The sequence below is a fragment of the Canis aureus genome, chromosome 16, assembly GCF_053574225.1.
Source record: "Canis aureus isolate CA01 chromosome 16, VMU_Caureus_v.1.0, whole genome shotgun sequence".
Classification (NCBI taxonomy): Eukaryota; Metazoa; Chordata; class Mammalia; order Carnivora; family Canidae; genus Canis; species Canis aureus.
This window is the reverse complement of record NC_135626.1, coordinates 43,995,178-44,016,298: the sequence shown is the minus strand read 5'-3', so window position 1 is coordinate 44,016,298 and position 21,121 is coordinate 43,995,178. Positions and strand designations below refer to the sequence as shown.

The 21,121-nt window shown below is 41.6% G+C and overlaps 1 protein-coding gene across 1 annotated transcript; it reads left to right on the top strand.

Moving 5' to 3' along the window:
• The first annotated feature begins 26 nt into the window (after nt 1–26).
• Nucleotides 27–20,047, top strand: KCNJ2 (potassium inwardly rectifying channel subfamily J member 2). Its single transcript, XM_077853634.1, has 3 exons — nt 27–200; nt 5,359–17,018; nt 17,077–20,047. The coding sequence occupies exon 2, from the start codon at nt 5,577–5,579 to the stop codon at nt 6,858–6,860; it is 1,284 nt and encodes a 427-aa protein (XP_077709760.1). The 5' UTR covers nt 27–200; nt 5,359–5,576; the 3' UTR covers nt 6,861–17,018; nt 17,077–20,047.
• Nucleotides 20,048–21,121: the final 1,074 nt, after the last annotated feature.

Sequence of the window (21,121 nt, the reverse complement as noted above, 5' to 3'; positions counted from 1 at the left end):
CGGTATCTCAAAAGAGCCCAGGATATTGCAGAGCGCACTGGAGCCCTGGCCAGCGCGCAGCCTTCCCCGGCGCCGGCAAGCTGGGTCTTGGGGATTCTGGTTTGCTTTGGCTCACTCGCTTTCACAAACTGCCGGATCTTACATGCCTCTGTGCCCCCCCACTTCCACTTCATGTCCCCATGCTCCTGCGCCAGCAACAGGTAAGGGCCGCTGTGTGTTTTCTTCCCTCCTTGTCTCCCGCTGCCTGTGTGTCCCGGGGAGTGGACTCGGGCCGCGGGCCGCACCCCTCCCCGGCCCCGCTGCTCCAGAGGTGCCCAGCTGTCACGCCGCGGAGTCCCAGATCATGCCTATAGAGTTTGTGCGCGCACCAAGAACATCCCCAGAGCTAAAAATACTGAGACATGCTTGGAACAGTTGAGCAATAGAAACAGATTTTCTCTGCAGCATCTGTTTGTGCTCATAACTTCCAGTGCACCACCAGCTGCAGCGAGATACTGAGTTTGGAGACAAGGGGCGAGGGAGCCTGTGTTCGATTCTCGCTCTAAGGAAGACCAAAAAAAAAAAAAAAAAAGGCGGGGGTTGGGGAGTGCTTCTAAGAGCATTGGTCTCAAACCTTTGGCAGACTTGGGACTCAGCACTAGTCTTGATCCTTGGCGTCTTCTTCCCCCCCCCCCCCCCCTTTGTCATTGCTTCAAGTGTAGCGTCTCGAGTTCCAAACGGAGCGAGCGTCTCAAAGTTGCTTTGCTGGGGAAAGAGAGCGCGAGCCCGAGCTGGATTTGAGCCCCGAAGACCGCAAAACTTTCACATCCTATGTCACTCTCTCCCAAGCAACGTCTTATTCGTAGTAATGATCGTATTGATACCTAAGTTGAAGACAGCGTGGTTTCAGGAAAGCACAGAGGTCAAAGAGACTTGATTCTGCAAAGATTGCATCATAACATAGACTCGTCATGACAATTGAAAAAAAAAAAAATCGAGATAGGAAATGGGCAGTTTAATGTCTGTGTCTGGATGAGCCTACCCAGTGGGATGGTAGCTAGGATACGGCTGTGAATCCTGGGGATTTTCATAAACTCAGAATTTACCTGTTAGGAAACAAGGCATTGAAAACGTGTTTTGGGTATGCAAAGAATGCATATTGCCTTTTACCCCTTGCTTTCTTTTCACATTAGTGATCAATAGGCTGTTAGATCTCCTCTCACTAACCACTGCCCTAGATCTGCTGTATCTTACCTGTACACTTGTTAAGCTTTTACCAACTCACTCCCACCCCCACCCCCCCAAGTGCTTTATTTATATTTGCCAGTAGCTGGAAAAATCTCAAGGCTCAGGAGTAAAGAGGACGTTACTGCAGGGATGGTGGGAGGGGTCAAAGTTGGGGTCAAGGTCATTTAACTTTGCTTTTAAGCCCTCTCCCTCCTGTTTTGATGGCACTTTCTTTAACGTTATCGGTATCGCCTAGGTATATCAGTACTAAACTCTTGTGAATTGGGCCTCTTTTTCCTTTTTCTTTCTTTCTTTCTTTCTTTCTTTCTTTCTTTCTTTCTTTCTTTTTTTCTTTCTATTTCTTTTTTAAAGAACATACAGTATTTCTACTCTCTTCAGAAGCCCCAGTTGTAGAATCTCTGGGTAGCTGGCGAGTCCTTGTATGACTTTTCAGTGGCATGGAAGATTGGCCACATTATTACCTGAACAGATAGACCTTTGCAGGCTTTTTTTTTTTTTTTAATCACCAAATATATATATTTCTCAGCATTTGCCAATGCTGAGTGATGCTACATGCACTGTTGAGTATAAATGCTAGAGTGCTCAAATAGATAAATGTGGATCCCTTTGCCCCTTCCCTTCCTTCCCCTCCCCCCTCCCTTCTGTTTACTGAGCTTCTAAGAGGTTGCTTTGCTAGCAGTTGTGCTCACATAGCAACATGTGCCCAGAGCATACTCAGGCTGGTCTATATGGCGTCAGCTGGGGAATAACTGCCCTGAACACTCATTAGCAGACCTCTCTGTCAGCCCAGCACACTTTCTTTTACTATCCTCATTTGCTATCCTTAGTTAGAAACTTTCTTATTCACTGCACACCATGACCATATTATGAGGCACATTTATTCTCATCTATTCGTCATAATGATATTTTTCTAGTTTTTTTATACTCCAAATTGGGAATATTTCCTATATGGTAAAAATGACTTCTTTTCACTCATTTATACGTGTTATCTCCTTGACCTTGAATTTTATCTATAGCACTCTCTCTCTTTAACATCTACCTAAGATTGAAATGGCTGAACTATTTTTTTCCATTGCTTATGCTTAATTTTGGCTCAGCCTATAAATAGTCTTAACATGAACAGCACCACATGTAGCCTCTCAATTTCCCAGAAATACTTTCTACCTCATTGGTGAGAGCCTGGGTAAAATGATTATTTGTATCTATTAAATTGACATCAGCCCCTTAAATATTTTGGCTGAGAGGGGAATTTACACATTGTTCCTCAAATCAAATATGGATTCTCCTGAACTGCACCCATCAAGGAGTCAGATCACTTCGTGTTCTCATCATTCTTCATCAGATGTCTCTGAAAAAATTATTTTGAATATATGCCTAAAATAAAGTTGCATGAAAGCCCTATTCCTAATGGAAGTTTTTTTTCCAGATGCTCACCAATCGGTGTTTTTTAGTGAGAGAAAAGCAGGCAAGGAAGTTTTCTGCTTGCCTAAAGCCACTTGGGCATGTGAGCAGGTCAGTAAGGAGGGCCTTCTTCATAATGAAATGTTGAGACAATCACCCGAGCGAACTGTGGCAGGTTCCAGATTTTTGCTATGTAATCAGCTCCCCAAAACTCTAAAATACACATACAGTGTGTGCACACATATACACACATAAATCTGTTTTGGAGCATATCTATTTGAAGTGACAAAAGCTTCCATTTTGCCAGAAAAATCTTTTTTTCCCCCTTTCCAGCAGAATGGTAAAATTTGTAAATGATGCTGCGCATGTGGAACAAATTCTGTCATTAACAGTGGAAATAAGACAATAATAGTCGTTCAATACAGGCTACTTTCAAAGTTCCAAATGCAGAAAGCTATTGGTAGGAAGCTGGTATTGTGTGTTTTGTGGAATTCGAACTAATGTCCTAGGGTCAAGATTTTTGGAGGGTCGTAATTCAGTCTTTAGATTTCATATGGTTGTTATGCTTTAATCTGGAAAGAGTGCAGAAATAAGTCAGAAGAAATTTGAAACTGTCTACTCATGGTCCCTAATGGTAACTCAGATGGAAGGATTGTTTTGAATCATGAAAAGGGAATTTCTTGGTGTCAGCTTATAATATACGATTCTGAAGTCATCCAGACCTCAAGGATTCAAGCACTATTTAAATGAGGCCTCCTCTTCTCCCCCCTTTTTTGGAAAGTACACCTGCATCTGATGTTGCATTGTTATCTCTCTCTGGTCTTGCGTAGAAATCCTTGGCAATATCATATGAGCCCAGTAATCTGAAATCACTGTTGAAAAAATTCTTTCCATGTCCAGGATCTAGAACCCTGAGGAATAGGAGTCTTATTTCTTTTGTCCAAGTACAAACTTCATAGGGAAGCAGACAAAACATTGAAGCAGGTGGAAGACTAGGAAGGCACAGTAACTTCTTTTTATAAAGTAATTCAAAGGCACTTTCAAATCGGGCATCATTTACGTGTCAAAAGCTGCCAAAATGTAACACACATTGCAATTTTCACAGATGACTAATCTCAGGAAAAATGTGTTGGGGCACATTCTTGCATAATAACTTGGATAAGGAGAGAGAAGTGAAAAGACTGTAACAAGGCATTTTCAAAGACAATGCACCTTGCCTCTCTTGAAGGGGGGGGGTGCGCAAAAACAAGATAAATGACTCGCTTTATTTGTTGGCAGGTGGCTCGGCTGAAATTGGTTCTGTTAACTACTTAATCTCTATGCGGTTGCGGGGGGGGGGGGTGGAGAAAGAAAAAGTGGCGTCCTCATAATCAGGGCTCCAGTGACTTTCTGCTCCTTCCCATCTGTTTCCCATTGCCCCCCTCCCCCCTCCTTTCCTACAGGAGATCGATTGGGTTGTTTGACAAGTGGAGAGTCACTTCTGGGTTTTCAGTTCTATGCCGGGGTTCATTTTGTTAATTTCTATTTGATAGAGGAGACACTTTGGACTTTATCTTAGACACTTTTGTTAGTCAAGGAAAAAAAATAGTTTCTTGGGAGTGAAGATGGGAAGTTCAAGGCGATAGATCGTTTTTATCTGGGTTAGGATGAGGCTAGAGGAGAAGACTGAAAACGATTATTGGTTCACGTTAGGTAAAGGTGAGTGCCTTCTCCATGGGAACCTAGAGCAAACAGCAGCACTGGAAGTGAAAGTGAGCCGACTGACAGTCGTGATCTACTCCTACCAAGTTGTCTCTGTTTGGGAAAACACGGAATTGGACCCACATGAAATGAGTTCCTGCCTTATCTCAATTCGCTGAAGACCTGGTCCTTTGGCACAAAGGTGCTTACTTCCTAGCCTGTCATTACACATGGCAGTCCCATCTCCGGAGAATTTCAGGACTCATTGCTAGGCAACAGACTCGCTCTTTATCCCCCAGAGCAAACCCACGCCTTCAAGTCAGAATCACTTGCAGTAACAGAGATGTTATCGGGCATTTCTGCAAAGTGGCTGCTAGCGCCGTGCGAAGTGATGGAGCAAGCCCAAACAGTCTCCAGAAATTGGGACCGATTTCAGATCACTCTAAGGGCTGTCTGCTCAGTTGTTGGTTTTTTATTTTTTTTAAATGATTAAAAAAAAATGTTTAATCGTTTAAACAAAATAGTCTGTGCCTTCTGATTTCCACCGTGTCCTCGAGGGCTCCGCTCTATTCTCCCCCGATGCACCTGCAGCTCAGTTAATATTAATATTCTGCGTTTATACGAACGGTCGGTCCTCTGGACATGTCTGAGTTCCCAAAGCCTCGTGACAAACCTTGGCCTTGCTCAGCCAGTCTCCCTTCTGCTTGACAACCTGGGGCCCTAGCAAGCAGAGTAGGCACGAGAGAGGATAAGAGGGGTTTCTCTGGAAAATAGAATCGCCTAGATTGCTGGAAAAAAAAAAAAGAAAAAAGAAAACAGGGGGAAAAGAACCTGACATTTTGATTGAAAGACTGTCCCAAACTCTTCCACGTTCGATGACTTGATGCTTTTAAGTACAATAAAAGATACAGTTCAGGGGACAAAGCAGCTAAGAACACCTTCTAACTCAGCGCAGGGTGTACGTCCGCTAGGAAATGTCCCCCGAGAGAGCAGAACCCCTTGCTGATGCCTTCTTTTCGGATGAATAACGTCTTGTCTCGTTGTTTCCAGGTCACGTCCTCCCCTGGATGTCAGCTGAGTTACTGAGGTGGCTCTGCATGTCCGGAGACGGACGTTGGTAGAAGCCCCGGCTCCTGGAGGCCCGCCGTCTCTCCTTCTTCTTTGGCGTGTGTGTCCTCACCGAGCATTCAAAACTGTTTCTCCAAAGGGTCTTGCAAAAACTCAGACTGTTTTCCAAAGCCGAAGCACTGGCGTCCACAGCAGGAGCGATGGGCAGTGTGCGGACCAACCGCTACAGCATCGTCTCTTCCGAAGAGGACGGGATGAAGTTGGCCACCATGGCGGTTGCCAACGGCTTTGGGAACGGGAAGAGTAAGGTCCACACCCGACAGCAGTGCAGGAGCCGCTTCGTGAAGAAGGACGGCCACTGCAACGTCCAGTTCATCAACGTGGGGGAGAAGGGACAGCGGTACCTCGCAGACATCTTTACCACATGCGTGGACATTCGCTGGCGGTGGATGCTGGTCATCTTCTGCCTGGCGTTCGTGCTCTCCTGGCTGTTCTTTGGCTGTGTGTTTTGGTTGATAGCTCTGCTCCATGGCGATCTGGATGCATCTAAAGAGAGCAAGGCTTGCGTGTCCGAGGTCAACAGCTTCACGGCGGCCTTCCTCTTCTCCATCGAGACCCAGACGACCATAGGCTACGGCTTCCGCTGTGTCACAGACGAATGCCCAGTTGCCGTGTTCATGGTGGTCTTCCAGTCCATCGTGGGCTGCATCATCGATGCCTTCATCATCGGCGCAGTCATGGCGAAGATGGCCAAGCCAAAGAAGAGGAACGAGACTCTGGTCTTCAGTCACAACGCTGTGATCGCCATGAGAGATGGCAAGCTGTGTTTGATGTGGCGGGTGGGCAACCTTCGGAAGAGCCACTTGGTGGAGGCCCACGTGAGGGCCCAGCTGCTCAAATCCCGAATCACTTCCGAGGGGGAGTACATCCCCCTGGATCAGATAGATATCAACGTTGGGTTCGACAGCGGGATTGACCGGATATTTCTGGTGTCCCCCATCACCATAGTCCACGAGATAGATGAAGACAGTCCTTTATATGACTTGAGCAAACAGGACATCGACAATGCAGACTTTGAAATCGTTGTCATACTGGAGGGCATGGTGGAGGCCACGGCCATGACCACCCAGTGCCGTAGCTCCTATCTGGCGAATGAGATCCTCTGGGGCCACCGCTACGAGCCTGTCCTCTTCGAGGAGAAGCACTACTACAAAGTGGACTACTCAAGGTTCCACAAGACCTACGAAGTGCCCAACACGCCCCTCTGTAGTGCCAGAGACTTAGCCGAAAAGAAATACATCCTCTCAAATGCTAACTCCTTTTGCTACGAAAACGAAGTTGCCCTCACAAGCAAAGAGGAAGATGACAGTGAAAATGGAGTTCCAGAAAGCACGAGTACGGACACGCCCCCTGACCTAGACCTTCACAACCAGGCAAGCGTACCTCTAGAGCCCAGGCCCTTAAGGCGAGAGTCGGAGATCTGACTGCTTCCTCCTCTGGAATATTGACTTTCAACTAACAGTCTGTTGGTCAAAGGCCCCAAGCAGTTATTCAGACGACGGTACTGGTGAAGAGGTGGGTCAAGGCACGTGGCCACAAGGGACCGAGGCGAGTACGGTGGCGTCGAAGAAAGGACTGTAAGCTCGGAGATTTAACCTTAGAGCACTCAACACGCCTCCTCTCCCCCCTCCCCCACCCCATGACCCGATGGCACATACATGTGATAGAATAAGTTATGGGGTTTTTCTGTTTCGTTTTGTGTGTTTTACAAAACTTGAACTCGCAGGCCAGCCTCGGTTGGGTATTTGACGAATCCAGAATGCTTCTCCTTAGGGAACAAGAATGTTTTTAATGGCATAACAAAGGCAAGACTCTGCCTTAATTTTTTTTGAAAAGCTGCTAACTACATGAACACAAATTGTATTTTTGTTGCCGTGTAGTTCTTCTTTCGTGTAATTTAAAAGTCAGTGTTGAACTTTGTTGAAAGCTCATGATATGTGCTTCAAAGTGGCAAGTATTTGGCTATTAAGCTGCCAAAACGAGAGCCTGATTTTTTGAGGCCAGTAATTTGTTTGCTAGAATTGATTTTTTTTTTCTCTCTCTCTCTCTCTCTCTTTCTCTCTCTCTCTTTGGTTACATAAGGGCATTATGTAACACTAGCCAAATGGTAGCCTCTGGGTTTTCTTTTTTTTTTTTTTCTTCCATGATGTTAATGGGTTATCTCAAATTTTAAGTTAGACTACCTAAAATAAATACCAAAGATAATGCACATTTTTGCACAGTGGAGCTTATACTAAAAAGGATAGAAAGCCCCACGGCTGCCTTGAAATCAAGAAACAGTAACTTTGAACCTCAGCAAGACCTTGAACTGCCCTCTCCTTTTTTCACCTTATTCAGAAAATAGAATATCCTCCGCAGAGTATAGTAAGTGTCGTGCTTTTTCAGTTTTGCTCTTTCATGCAACTAGTGTATGATGGGAGGAAGAAGAAAGGGGAAGGAAAATTCACACACACACAATCAAAATATCCTTTCTTTCCTGTGAGGTTGGGCTGGCCAGGCCGACGCATAAGGTGAGAGATGGTGACGGGCTCTTAGATTTTTCTGGCTCTCCCCTTTGGGCGCCTTCCAGGATTTATTCCATAAGATAAGACCTAGGTTGGAGTTAGTTGGCATCCCCAAAAGCTGAGCCATCCAACGTGAAAGATAGAGAAGTTTAAACCCTTGCAGCTGAATTCATTGGCCCAACTGTCAGGACATTTCCAGGCCGACTTCGCCTTTGAGAAGATGCCACGCCTGGCCTCTAGGCTGGTTCTTCCGATCAGTGTGTCTGGAGTGAGTCCTATAGTGTCTGGGAGGCTGCAGATGCCCAAGGGGGAGCTGGTGAGGTGTGGACCGTGTGGACCGGCCACTTTGATACAGCACGTCAGCTCAAGTATTCGGGAGGGAGAGGAAAGTTATTTATTTATTTTTAATGGTAGAGGGTAGGAATGAAAATGTCGCAGTATTCTGGGGTCAACCAGAGCCATACAAGATATAACAGCCACAAGTAGAAGAGATAATGATCTAAAAGGATTATTTCTCCTTTATGTATGCACATTTGGGATTGGATCTGAGCTGATCCTTCTCGCCTATAGAGCCCTAGAGCAGGTTACTAAGGACACATTGTTTTCCAGAAGTCTCTCCTGCCTGGCTGCCTGACTTGACTGAAACTTTTTTTTTTTTTTTTTTTTTTTTACCCTGCTCTAACTCAATAATGGAGCTCTTTTTTGGTTTAAAGTTCCTTATGTGTGAATTCTGGGGGTTGCTGACTTTTCTTTTTTAATTGGAGTCTCAAAATCAACTCTCTTATGGTATTATAACCCTGTATGCCATTAAAAAACAGCTTGTTCTGGAATCCTGTATTTCGTAAATTGATGTGTGTGATGGTCTCTGGTTCTTGAACAGCCATCTCTGAATGCCGTGCCTGCAATAATATTACAGTTTCTGCTGTTCTCAGCCTTCAGAGTCGATGGGTTTGAAAACTGGTGTTCTTCTCATGGAAACCAAGACAGAGATGTCAAGCAAGCGGATGCTATTTTAAATCCAAATTTAAAAGCAGGTTTGGGAAGTTGTTTTGAGAGTTGGAGGAATTGGGATTGATAGGACAAAAGAATTGACAGAAGAGAGAACAAGTTGGCTGTTGAGGGTGAGAGGTTACTGAGGGCTTCAGCTGCTGCTATTTCGATATTTTGCAAAGGAAAATAATCAAACCAAAGAGTATTCAGTGATATGTAAATTAAATGAAGATGCAGTGGAGCATGGGGTGACCACTGAGAGGGCTCCTCCCAAACACACAGTGCTGCCACTTAAAAAGACTTGAGATATTTGAAAGGGGGTGGGTCTGGGGGCAAGAATGAGGGAGGGAAATCTTTCAACTTATTTCTGAAAAACAGAAAAAAAATCTAAAATTTCTGGTGCACAGGTTTGTTTTTGTTTCTGTTTTTTTTTTTTCCAAGAAAATTTTGCAGAAGCTATGTTTTTAAAGTGTACATTTTATAAAGTTTATCAGATATTTTCATATTTAAAGCCAAATGTAAATAGAAGTCTGTAAAGGAAAAAAAAATTGCCATAGAAAGTATAATTTCAGTGCAGCAATTTCAGAGAGCTAGTACCTCTATGCTACCGGTTAGCATGGTTTTAGCAAATATTTACCAGCCTTATAAGGTTCGTATTGCTATGTTCTGTTATTTATTTCAGCATGGACTGTTCATTTGAAAGCTCTTTCTAGTTAGTATTTTAACAATTACAAGCTTTAAATGGCAATTTTTTTTTTTTTTTTTTTTTTTTTGTCAAGAGCCAAGACACAGGTAATGCACAACATTTTTTGTTGCATTTTACCTTCAAAACATTTGTCCTTATTGACTGAGTCTCTTTAATTAGTGCACATACGTCGTTAGAATGAAGTCCGAGGAGACTCGCCGTGAATATCTGGGGTCTGTCCCCAGCTATGTGTTGCTTCTCTATTGCAAGCAAACCCCCGTTGAATTTACTTAAGAATTACTCCCTTTTAAAGAATTTTTGCTCGTATCTGGATGGGCATTATATTTTTGGGAGGAGGCATAGATTCCTGGTTATCCTATTTTTAAATAAAAGATAGACAAAGTGAATTCTATTTTGACTATTGAGAATGGAATAGTTTTCTATCCCTCTAAGAGTATACTTGAATCAGACATTGTAAGGATGTCAATATAGCACTGTAGCCATTTCCAAATTCCTGGAGAAAGTCTGTTTTACCTTTTTTTTTTAAAAAAAGAAAAAAACTATTAATGCATTATTTCTTCTTTTCACTTCCTTTCTTCCCTATATTGTCTATTTGATGAGCTCTGTCCCCCAAATCATGTTACCTTTGCAAATGACAAATGTCAGCTCATGTTTTATAATAAGCCACTCAGTAAAGGCAAAAAGCTTGTTCTGAGGAGCAGAGTGAGCTCTCCTTCGCTCTGTCTAATAATGTTAAGGTGAAAAATAAAAGTGTTGCATAGTCACCTCCCCACTCCTGACTAGAATCTCTTTTCTAGTTACGTTGGGTTTCAGCTCTGGGCTCTGGCGAGTTGAACAACCCCGGCCTTTGACAATCGTGATAGTCATTATTTTCCCGTTTGCCGTCTTTTTGTATCTAAAAGTCTTCCTATTGTACTGCACAAACCATGGATTGTACATATTTTTATATATTATGTCTTATTTTATTATTTCTAAATAAAAAATTAAAAACTGAAGACAAATTGGTGCAAGAATCTGCGGGCTTCCTGTATGGTTACTGTAGCATCGCTGAGATGCGAAGCAAATGCTCCCAAACAACAGGACCTAAGTGCTGAGAGTTGGGATGAATAAAGCCATAGAAATTGCCTGAACAGGGAGGTGTGGTGTGGTGGCAGATTAGCTTAATCCAAGTTAGAGGAAGTCAAGCTCATATTTTGTTTTTGGATGGAGTGGCGCAGGTAGACGGAGGGTAGAAAACAAGCAAGCAAACAAAACTGATCATAAGACATATGATAAGCTTTAGATTTTGAGTCTCTGTTTAATGATAATAGTCATCCTTTACGGAGCCCAATCTTGTATAGGGTCCCGCCTGATATGTTATCTCAACCCACCCACCCCCACGCGATTAGGATATTATTCTCCTTGTACTGTGAGTCGGGAATTGGTAAAAGTGGAGGGTCAGATGGTAAATATGTTTGGCTCTGCAGAACAGAGAGTCTGTCTCAACTGTGCCCTTGTAGTGCAAAAGCAATCACTGATAATATGAAAACAAATGGTGTGGCTGTGTTTCAATAAAACTTTACTTATAACGGGGCACCTGGGTGGCTCAGTGGTTGAGCGTCTGCCTTTGGCTCAGGTTGTGATCCTGGGATCGAGTCCCACATCAGGTTCCCCATGGGGAACCTACTTCTCCCTCTGCCCATGTCTCTGCCTCTCTCTGTGTGTCTCTCATGAATAAAGAAACAAAATCTTTTAAAAAACCAAACAATTTTACTTATAACTATAGGTGATGGGCCAGATGGGGCCCATGGCCTATAATTTATCAACCTCTGTTATAGAAGAAACAAGCCAGGTTTAAAGCTAATGGACCACAGACGTGGTATTCAAATTCAAATGTATCTATCTGCCTCTACACTTAGTTTAATCCACTAACCTATAGTTTCAGGAAGCAGAGTTACTAGGGATATGCAATCTCAGAGAAAATGCCACTTCTAGCAGATTTGGAACAACTTCACTTTTTTCATGATTGGAAATACTGAGAAAATCTGCATTCTGAAATATGGGTTGCATCTTAATGCATTTTCTTTAACAAAACTCCTGTGACACTTGTTGTGTTTCCAGCATGGCTCTGGATTCCTCGTATGAATTAGGTAATTTAATCTTAACAGCAACTCAATGGAGTAGGCAGTGATATTCTCCTCAGTTAAGAAATGGGGAACCAGGACCAGAGAGGTTGAGTGCCTTGTGCAAGCACACACAGCAAGCAGGGATTAGAACTGAGATTTAAAATTAGGCCAGTTAGCACTGGGTTGTGATTCTTTTTTTAAGATTTTATTTATTTATTTGAGAGAGAGAGAGAGAGAGCGAGCACAAGCAGCATGAGTGGCAGATGGAGAAGGAGAAACAGACTCCTTGCTAAGCAGGAAGCCTGATGTGGGGCTCAATCCCAGGAACCAAAGGCAGAAGCTTAACCAACTGAGCCACCCAGGCACCCCTGGGCTGTGCTTTTTATCAATACTCTGCTTTCCATTTAGAAGCATTCTTGGTAAAAGCCCATCATTTACCCCATGGCTTCTTAGTTTTTATTTTCCTACATGATGAAAATGCATTCTTTTTCTTCACACGGGACACATCAGGCCAGGATTTCGACCTCCTTCAAAACCTGCTCCTCCATTTCTCATCCAGTTCTTAAAGAGAGGGAACAACTCACAAAAGGTAGACTGGACAAATTTAAGCACTGATTGTGGGATTTGGGTAAATTTCAAACTTCAGATTAATTTCAATTAGCTGAGAATTGCTTAGTCCTGTCTCCAGGTGCAACCACAAAGCTCCTTTACTAACCAGGTCACAGGCCCCCTACCACGTCATACACTTCAGCTCTCTTCCCACTGTAGGGAGCCAAAGGTGTAACAGGATCTCCTTGGGGATTGGTCCCACTGAGCAAAATATATAATTGTACCTCCAGGCAGTGAGTTGAATGCTATATGGGCCTCACCTTTACTTTAAAAAAAAAGTTATTAAATATATATGCAAAAAGAAAAAGTAGAGGTGGGATCTCATTGTCCTGCTTAGGCTTCTTTTCAGTCACAGTTGGACAAAACCTCCAGATACTGGCCTTCTGAAGCAGCAACCCAGATCACACCTGCGAAGAATCAAAAACAAATTTCCCACTCAAAGTTTCCATCTTAAAACTGGCAGAACAGATTAAGTCCATCAGTTTTCCTTCCCAAATTTCATAAACAAATACCTAAATAAATGAAGGCTAGCTCTACCCACGTTAAGTGAAGAACCAAGTCCATGATCAGCATATTTCAAGAAGCCAGAGCCCTTTTTTTTTTTTTTTTTTAATTTTCAAAAGAGTTCAGGTCAAGGACTCTAGGGAACCTGATGATTTGAGCCACTATAGGAGGATTGTGAACACGACTTTAAAAATTGCATGAGTACAAGGTAATACGTGCAAAGCACCAGTGCAATAATACTCTTACAGTGCCCGCTTCTGGAGTAGGGTGACCAACTGTCCTGGTTTGGCCGGGACAGAGGGGTTTCCCCCGATGCAGGGCTCACAGTGCTAAAACTGGGAACGTTCTGGGCGAGCCGGGATGAGTCAGTCCCCTGGTTTGGAAGCTAGAGGAGTGTTGGGGAAAGAAAGGAGAGAGACGGTTAAGAAGAACGTGGAAGGGGAGGAGTTTAAAAATCAGCACAGGAGTGTTATTAACTAATAAGAATAATAATGATGAATAATTACATCTAAGTGGTTTTTTCTAAATAACTGAAAGTTGTTGCCTCCAGGGCATCCATTGTTTGGGAGCAATGGTTCTCTAAAATATTACACAATTCCCTGCTTATTTAAAAAAAGTGGTATGTGTTATTTAATGTTTCCTTGTGTCACACAAGCTAATAGGTGTCCCTCTGCCTGGTGGGACGTGCTTGTGAATTTTACCCATTAGGTCATCAGCTGCTGTTTCGTCCTTTGCCACAGTCCCCTAGCATCATTTAGATCTTTGCTTCCCATCTGCTGTGCCCAGGAAATAAAGAATCCATTCTAAGGACTATATGACTAATATCAGAATGCCAGGCAAATCAGGAAAGGTACAGATGAGACACAAAAGTCTGGCTTGAATGGAGGGATTTTATGGTGACTGTACTCATTTTCAGACTCCCCCCCCCCCCCCGAATTTCTGAGAGGTTGAGGCTGTTAAGGGGTTTGGCTTCTAAAAAATCCTATTCAACTTGACCAAATATTTATGGAGGAATTATTATACGGTGCTGGTTATTCAGAGTTTTCTATAGGGACTTTGTCTTCATTAGATGATGGTTTAGGAAATGAGCAGTACAAATGTATATTCATTTTGCCTTGCAACTGAGACAAATAGCTGATTTTTTTTTAAGATTTTATTTATTCATGAGAGACACAGAGAGAGAGAGAGAGAGAGAGGCAGAGACACAGGCAAGGGGAGAAGCAGGCTCCATGCAGGGAGCCTGATGGGGGACTCGATCCCAGGTCTCCAGGATCACACCTTGGGCCGAAGGCAGCACTAAATCGCTGAGCCACCGGGGCTGCCCCAATAGCTGAGCTTTAGATAAAAGAAATGTATGTATAAAACAATAGCTGCCAGTTATGTAGTGCTGATGATGCACTCGGTGCTACACAAAGATACAGTGCTTGCCCTCCACATGCAGGAATCTTCTTCACTAATTTTTTCAAGGATGTTGCCATAGATTCAAATACTTTTACAACACCTTATTGCTAATTGCTTAAGTTGGTTTTGTAAAAACTTTGCTGCCAAGGATGCTGTTCTTTCACTTCATGCTGAATGACCACCTGACCCCAGTCTCTGCTGAGATTAGGTCTGTGGAATCATCTACCTTAGCACCCTCCCAGGCCTGACACATGGGCAGAAGAACATCCCTTGGGCAAGTGTCCTGGTTCACTCCTGGTTAACAAAGGAACGAACCAATTCTCACACTGCGTAGTTTTATTTGGCTTTTGTTTTTCAAATTTTTGCTGATGTGCTTCTACATCTAAAGTCCTAGATAAGCCACTTTTTCTTTGATCCCACAGAGTATTCCACTAAATAGTATATAAGAGTTTCTTTTAAAATATATAAATAAATAAATAATAAATAAATAAATAATAAAAAATAAAATATATAAATAGCTGCATTAGGTATTTAGACACAGACCCATAACAGCTGATTATTTACCAATAGTGAAATTTCAGAGGCAAGTGTGTACATATCCCTGACAAAATACTCTTGGCAAAACGCAGTCTCAGATGGCAGCCATTCATACGAAAACGAGGGAAAGTCAAATCAACAATTCAGAGATTTTCTTCGGGCCTTTCATAAGCTCTTTGGTGGCCAAAAGATTAACAACACTCCTCCCTGCCTTTTCCAGTATCAGCCAAAAGTTGCAGCCTGCATCACTTGGGCACATTCAGTCAATGAGGCAGCTGAATTAGATACCCCAGGGTTGCCATAGAAACTGAAAGAAGCACCGAAGCACCTTCTCCTGCATACTCTTTAATTTCATCTGAGTGACTTATTCAAGAACCAAAAATAAAAAGTGCACAAGGATGTAATTATTTAAAAAGCTGTGTTCGATTATAAATACAGTATGTACTTTGGCCTCAGTCTACAGCTTGCTCCTCCCTTCTATTTCGAGACATTTGAACTATTCAAACCAGAGTCTTCATTGAAGGTTTAATTGAAGCGAGCCCAAATTTGCCAAGATAAGGGGAATGAGGCTTTCTTCTGAATTTCTACCTTTTCCCAGCTCATACCCGGCATCTGAATGCGAAGTCTTTTAAAAGAGGGTCCGGTTCTAGTGTGTGTTTGTTCCTATTAGGCCACCTGGACTCACCAGGGCCTACTAAAATTGCTCTGCCTTAAGGCATTTGCTGGTCTAAAACATTCTATCGGTTTATGATCATTTTGTAGGTTAATAAAAAGAAGTGGACAGGAGAATGCCAAAAAAACAATTAGGGAAGAAGCTAGCTAACAAAATTCTTCTTCTTTTACTTCTTCTTCTTCTTCCTTTTTTTTTTTAAAAAAAAACTTTTTTTATCCTGTTGCTACTTGCAATAAACAGCTCCTTTCACAATGAAGAGGTGGAGAAGGGAGACACAGTACCTTAACTCTAGTCCTATTGCAATATTCACCCAGGAGAAAGGGTCAGAACTGCAGAGGCAGCCCCTGTTCTCGACCCCTTCTTATAGGCTGATGGATTAAATGTGCTGGAAGAAAAAGTTACCTCTTTCTTCTCCCTTCTCTCCTGTTCTGGAAACAAGGCCATCCTGAACCTACCTGCTGGCATGATTTGAAAAGTGTTTAGGCTGCTATTTCCTGCTCGTGATTTGCATGAAATTGTGTGTGATATGGAATTTACTTAAAAAGGAAAATGCAAAGGCACAAGGTGTGTCTGATATGCAAGAATACAACCTTAGTCGTTGTCAGGGAATATGCCTGTACGTACGTTCTTTTGATCTGGAGGATGAGGTATATACCCTCTCCCCATTTTACATGGTGTGTGGATCCGACACCAAGGTTTTCTGCCAGGCAAATAAGTCCTTTGTATGAAAAAAATATGAAAGAACTTCCCCATTTTGGAGAGAGAGCAGCCTGCAGGTAAAAACTGGCTCGCCATGTCACTCAAGCACCTGCTGAAACCAGCGACATGCTTGCAAAAAAAACAAACAAACAAAAAAATATGGGGCTGAAGAACTGGCTTGAGAATCTAAGGTGGGAGATGCTTACATTAACAAACCTGGAATTTTCAGACCTTTGTACCTAACGCTATATAAAAACTACTCAGAAGAGGTTATTACTCTGTCCATCTTAGTTATTATAAAAGATAAAAAGAAATCTGTGCAACCAACAGAGTTGCCGGCTTCTAACAAGGAGGGTCTTGCGAACCACATGGTCCATTTGTGCTGTTTAGCATTTTCATGGGCTTTGGGAAGAAAAAGAGTCCAGTCTGGCTGGGTACTCCTAGTGGAGAGGGGGGAAGAGAAAAAATCTTCACAGAAATAGGACCTGCAAAATGAGTTAGATGCTTTTTCCCGTGGAGTGTGTGCAGAAAACCCCTACTCAGCCTCTCATATGAGATTTTCTGCAAAGCCCACATTGCTTAATAATGGATTTTTCAATTATTTGGAAAGACTCAAAGAGGAGTTGAATTCTAGCTGTGGGTTGATGTGGGGAAAACAAAAACAAAACCAAACCAACACCAACAATGGCAGCTGAAAACCAGAAACAATTCATCTGAACTCGGAGCTAAGCGGATTTTTAAGGCTGTGTTTGAGTGAACCTCTAAGTGGTTATTACGTACCTCTGGGTACAGAAGTCTGAGAATTCTAGATTTTAGAGTCCAGTTACGTTTGACTTTCGAGCCTGGTTTACTCAGTGGAAAATAAGAGCAAAAAAAAAAGAGCAAAAAAAAAAAAGAAAAAAAAAAAAAAAGAAAGAAAATAAGAGCAAAAACCGAATTCTGTGAGATTTAAAAAGAGATCATTTTTGTAAGGGTGCTTTACGATTTGAAGTACTCTATATGTGTTCGTTTTATATTTGCATTTTTTAAAATTTTCTAATCTAGATCATCTTTATCCCAAATTCAAAGCATATGTCAATCTCCCTCCCCCCTCCAAAAAGGAAAAAAAAAGGAAGAAGAAAGAAAAGAAAAGAAAAGGAAAAGGAAATTACTTTTTCTCATTTTGGAAACATTCACCAAGCACCCAGCACCTAGAACTATGATGTGTGTTGGAGATTCCAAGGTGCTCTTTTCCAAGAGCTTGCAGCAGGACGAGGGGGAATGAGAACAACAATCACAGTAAACTAATTTTAGACTTCTATTTGTGCTCTGACCTTAGCAATCAAATCAAAAGACCTCCAATATGGTATCTGTGCAAGGGATGGAAGCATACTCTTCTCCACCCTTGCTGAGAAAAATCCATGGCATTACCTGTCATATTATATTATATGTACCAAATGCCAAGGTGGTGGTTTTTTGTTTTTCTGTTTTGCAATTTTTTTTTTTTTTTTTGCACTGGAGTTTGTAAGGTTGGAGTTTATGCACCTGGACCCTGGCACTACGTGAAGGAAAGGCGTTGTTCTTGGCAAAGTGCTCAGTCACAAACCTATCAGATTACAGAGTGGATTTCCTTTATCTTGGGGCATTGGACTCTATTCAGGGGGCAAGAAGAATAGAATTTCACAGCTTGTTAGGACATGCTTATTATTTCTTATTCTCGTTCTTTCTGAGAGAAGAGTGCAGTCTCTGGCATACCTCCTTGTAGGGTCAATGCCCAAACAAGAAACACATTAGGTGCCCCAGATGCCTTCTGCTGAGCAAAATGGCTTCACTGGCCAAAAACACAACTGCTTCCTACGTGCAAGGGGTTGGCTCTTCCTGGAACTTGGAGCCAAACTAGAGTGGCCTCGCTCTTTCACAGAGGATTGGTGACGTTTCTGTCAGGGTTGATTGTATAAGAAAGCTTCCTGTCACCATCTCGGAAGTGATTTCCCCTTATTGGATTCCAAAGGGTTCTTTCCCTATCACTTCCTTTCAGATTTTTTTTTTCTCTCACTGCTTTCATCAAATCATTTTGCAAGCCAAATCACTAAATTTTCATGTCACTGAAATCTTTCTGGGAAGTCTGCTGAAAGGAACCATTTATTTTCCTTTGACAAATTCTTTTAAAAGGAAAGCAGTATTCCTGACAAAGAGTTAAGAGGGAGCTCATTTTGCCCATCATTCACACCCTGCCACATGCACACACACACACACACACACACACACACACACCATCCCCACGCACCACTTGCACATGCACGTATAAAACTGAATACACTACACTTACTCCATTTACTCCCAGAATCCTCACTGTTAAGGACACTCTCTTGTGATATTGGTAAGATCAAAGGGGAAATCTAGCCCAGAAACTGCGCAAACATCCCATAATTCAGATCATTTGGTCTGAGTTATTTATTGTTATATGTATTACAGTTACAAGAAAGGAAAGAGTAATAACAGTGGGATTGTGGGTGATTTTCACCTTTTGCTTTACAATTTGTTTACAATTTCCACAACTTTCCAATGAAAATATATTATCACCGTTTTAGGTCTTACCCAAGATTGTTGAGTTGAACACATGGCTCATTTTTTTCATTCTCTTTTTCCTTTGTTTTCTAACACATGCATTAATTTATAGAATATCAGCTGGGTGCCACTTTTGCCAAAACCCATAGGCTTTTGGATATGTAGCATTCTCATGTTTTTAAAAATTTCTAAGTAGTTTGTAATAGCTCAAAGATTATCAAAAAGGATCTTCTAAAATGTTCAGTTGGATATTTGTTTATTTTTTTGTATGGTTTTATTCTTGTGGGAGGAGGCCATCTCTTTCCTTTTGGTTTTTATATCTAATTTTATTGAACCATGCTCAGAAAACACGTAATATATTATTTTCTTTCAAATATAATGATTAATTTTTGTACATATGCCATGACTATTTGAAATGAAAGTATATCTGTACTTTGTTATGTATACATTCTATGCATTTATATGCCTGTTAATGATACCATTTTATAATCCAAGTATTATATAATTCAAATATTCCATACCTTTAAATATGTTCATCTGTATAATCTCTTGGCTACTAAGTGTGTTTAAGTCTCTTGAATGATGTTGGAATAGTCTACTTCTACTTATATTTTCTTTTTTTTTTAAGATTTATTTATTTATTTGAGAGAGAGCATGTACAATTGCACTCACAAGCTGGGGGAGGAGCAGAGGGAGAGAATCTTCAAGTAGGCTCCCTTGCTGAGCGCTGAGCCCAACTTAGGGCTCACTCTCAAGACCCAATGAGATCATGACCTGAGGTGAAACCAAGAGTTGGTCGCCTAACTGACTGAGCCACCCAGGCTCCTCACTACTTGTATTTCTAACAGCACTTGCTTCCTGTATGTCTCAGTGATATATTGTTAGGTGTATTCATCTTAATAACTGTTCAACCTCACTGGCGGATTGTTGCTTTATCAAATAAAATAATCCTCTCTTTTGCCGTGAATTATTTTTTTTGTCAGACACTATGGCAATGCTGTTTTAGGTTTTTTAGTGTGTGGTTTCCTTCCTTCCTTTCTTTCTTTGTTTCATACTTTTTGTTGTTGTTGTTTACCCAGGATATGTTTTTCCTCCCTGCACTGTGTATCTTTCTATGTATTTTTATATGTCTGATTTTTTTTACCAAATTTGAGAAGAATATCTGTCATTATTATGAGTACTCATGTTTTCTATTTTCCTTCTCCTTCTTTCTTTCCTGCCCTTTAGATTGATGTATTTGTCTTAACTTTTTCTTTTATTGACTTATAAATATATATTCTAGCTCTTTTAGTGGTTGTCCTTATATATTCAATAAACAAGCCGTTCCGAAAATCTAGGATTGGTTCACATTTATATCAATTTTTCCAGTAAGACAAAACCTTAACATGCCTCTCTTCCCTTCCTTCATATCCCTGTGCTTGGAATTCCTGCACCCTATTGTACATGCTAAAACTCAGAACTGAATGCATTTTCGTGGATTATATTTTAGCTTTGATGCAAATTCATTATGCTCTCTTCATGAAGATGCAATAGACATTGTTACAGTGATTCAAGTAGAATAAAATTTTTACTATGTCAACAGAGGAATCTGGATTAAGTTGTAAATTCCAGGAAATAGGTCAAGTTGTTAATTTGATATTGAGCACAGCTGCCTTTCAGTTTGGTCTTGAGAACCCGCAATGGTTTACCTTTCATCCAACATTGTGTGTGGTAAAGGACCACTTGTATTTAAACAGATCTTCTGAGTCATTCTGATGCATGAGAGTTTGAGAACGCTTGCAGTAGACCTAACATAGATGGGCCTCACCCCAGAGTTTCTAAGTCAGTAGGCTTGAGGTGGGACCCCAGACTTTGCATTTCTAACAAGTTCTGAAGTGGCGCACAAGATGCTGGCCCCAGGGCCCCAGATGAGGTACAAAGGGTCTAGCGCAATAAATTCTGAATGGAGCTCTGAGTACTTATCTTGCCTGTAATAGACTAGTTTTACTCTTTTGGGACATTTACCCTCCCAAGATTCCAGTTTCCTCAAGCAAAGGGACAGAGGAAGGACAGATGGCTTCTAAGGTCCAGCTAACTCTAGTTTTTGCATTTTTTTAAAAAAATCTCTCTCTTTCTCTCTCTCTGTAAAGACACTATGATTTACTTTCTATTTCATTTAATAGGAGAGAACATCACATTCATGCATTTATCAGTGATGTTAAGACAATTACATAAAGATTGTTGCTTTTAGTATATGCTAGTAAAAATTTCATACAAAAAATATACAGCAGATTTGTTAGAAGCAAAACCAAAACCAAAAAAACCCCAATAACAACTAGGGAATTAAAGTTCCAACAGAATAGAGAGTAGCCTGCATAATTCATGCCATTAATATTTATATGTTTAACCAGAGGGGCAAAAATATGCTTCT

Bases quoted from the DNA above. Each gene is read 5' to 3' on its own strand.
- KCNJ2 (XM_077853634.1), top strand. From the start codon at position 5,577: ATGGGCAGTGTGCGGACCAACCGCTACAGCATCGTCTCTTCCGAAGAG.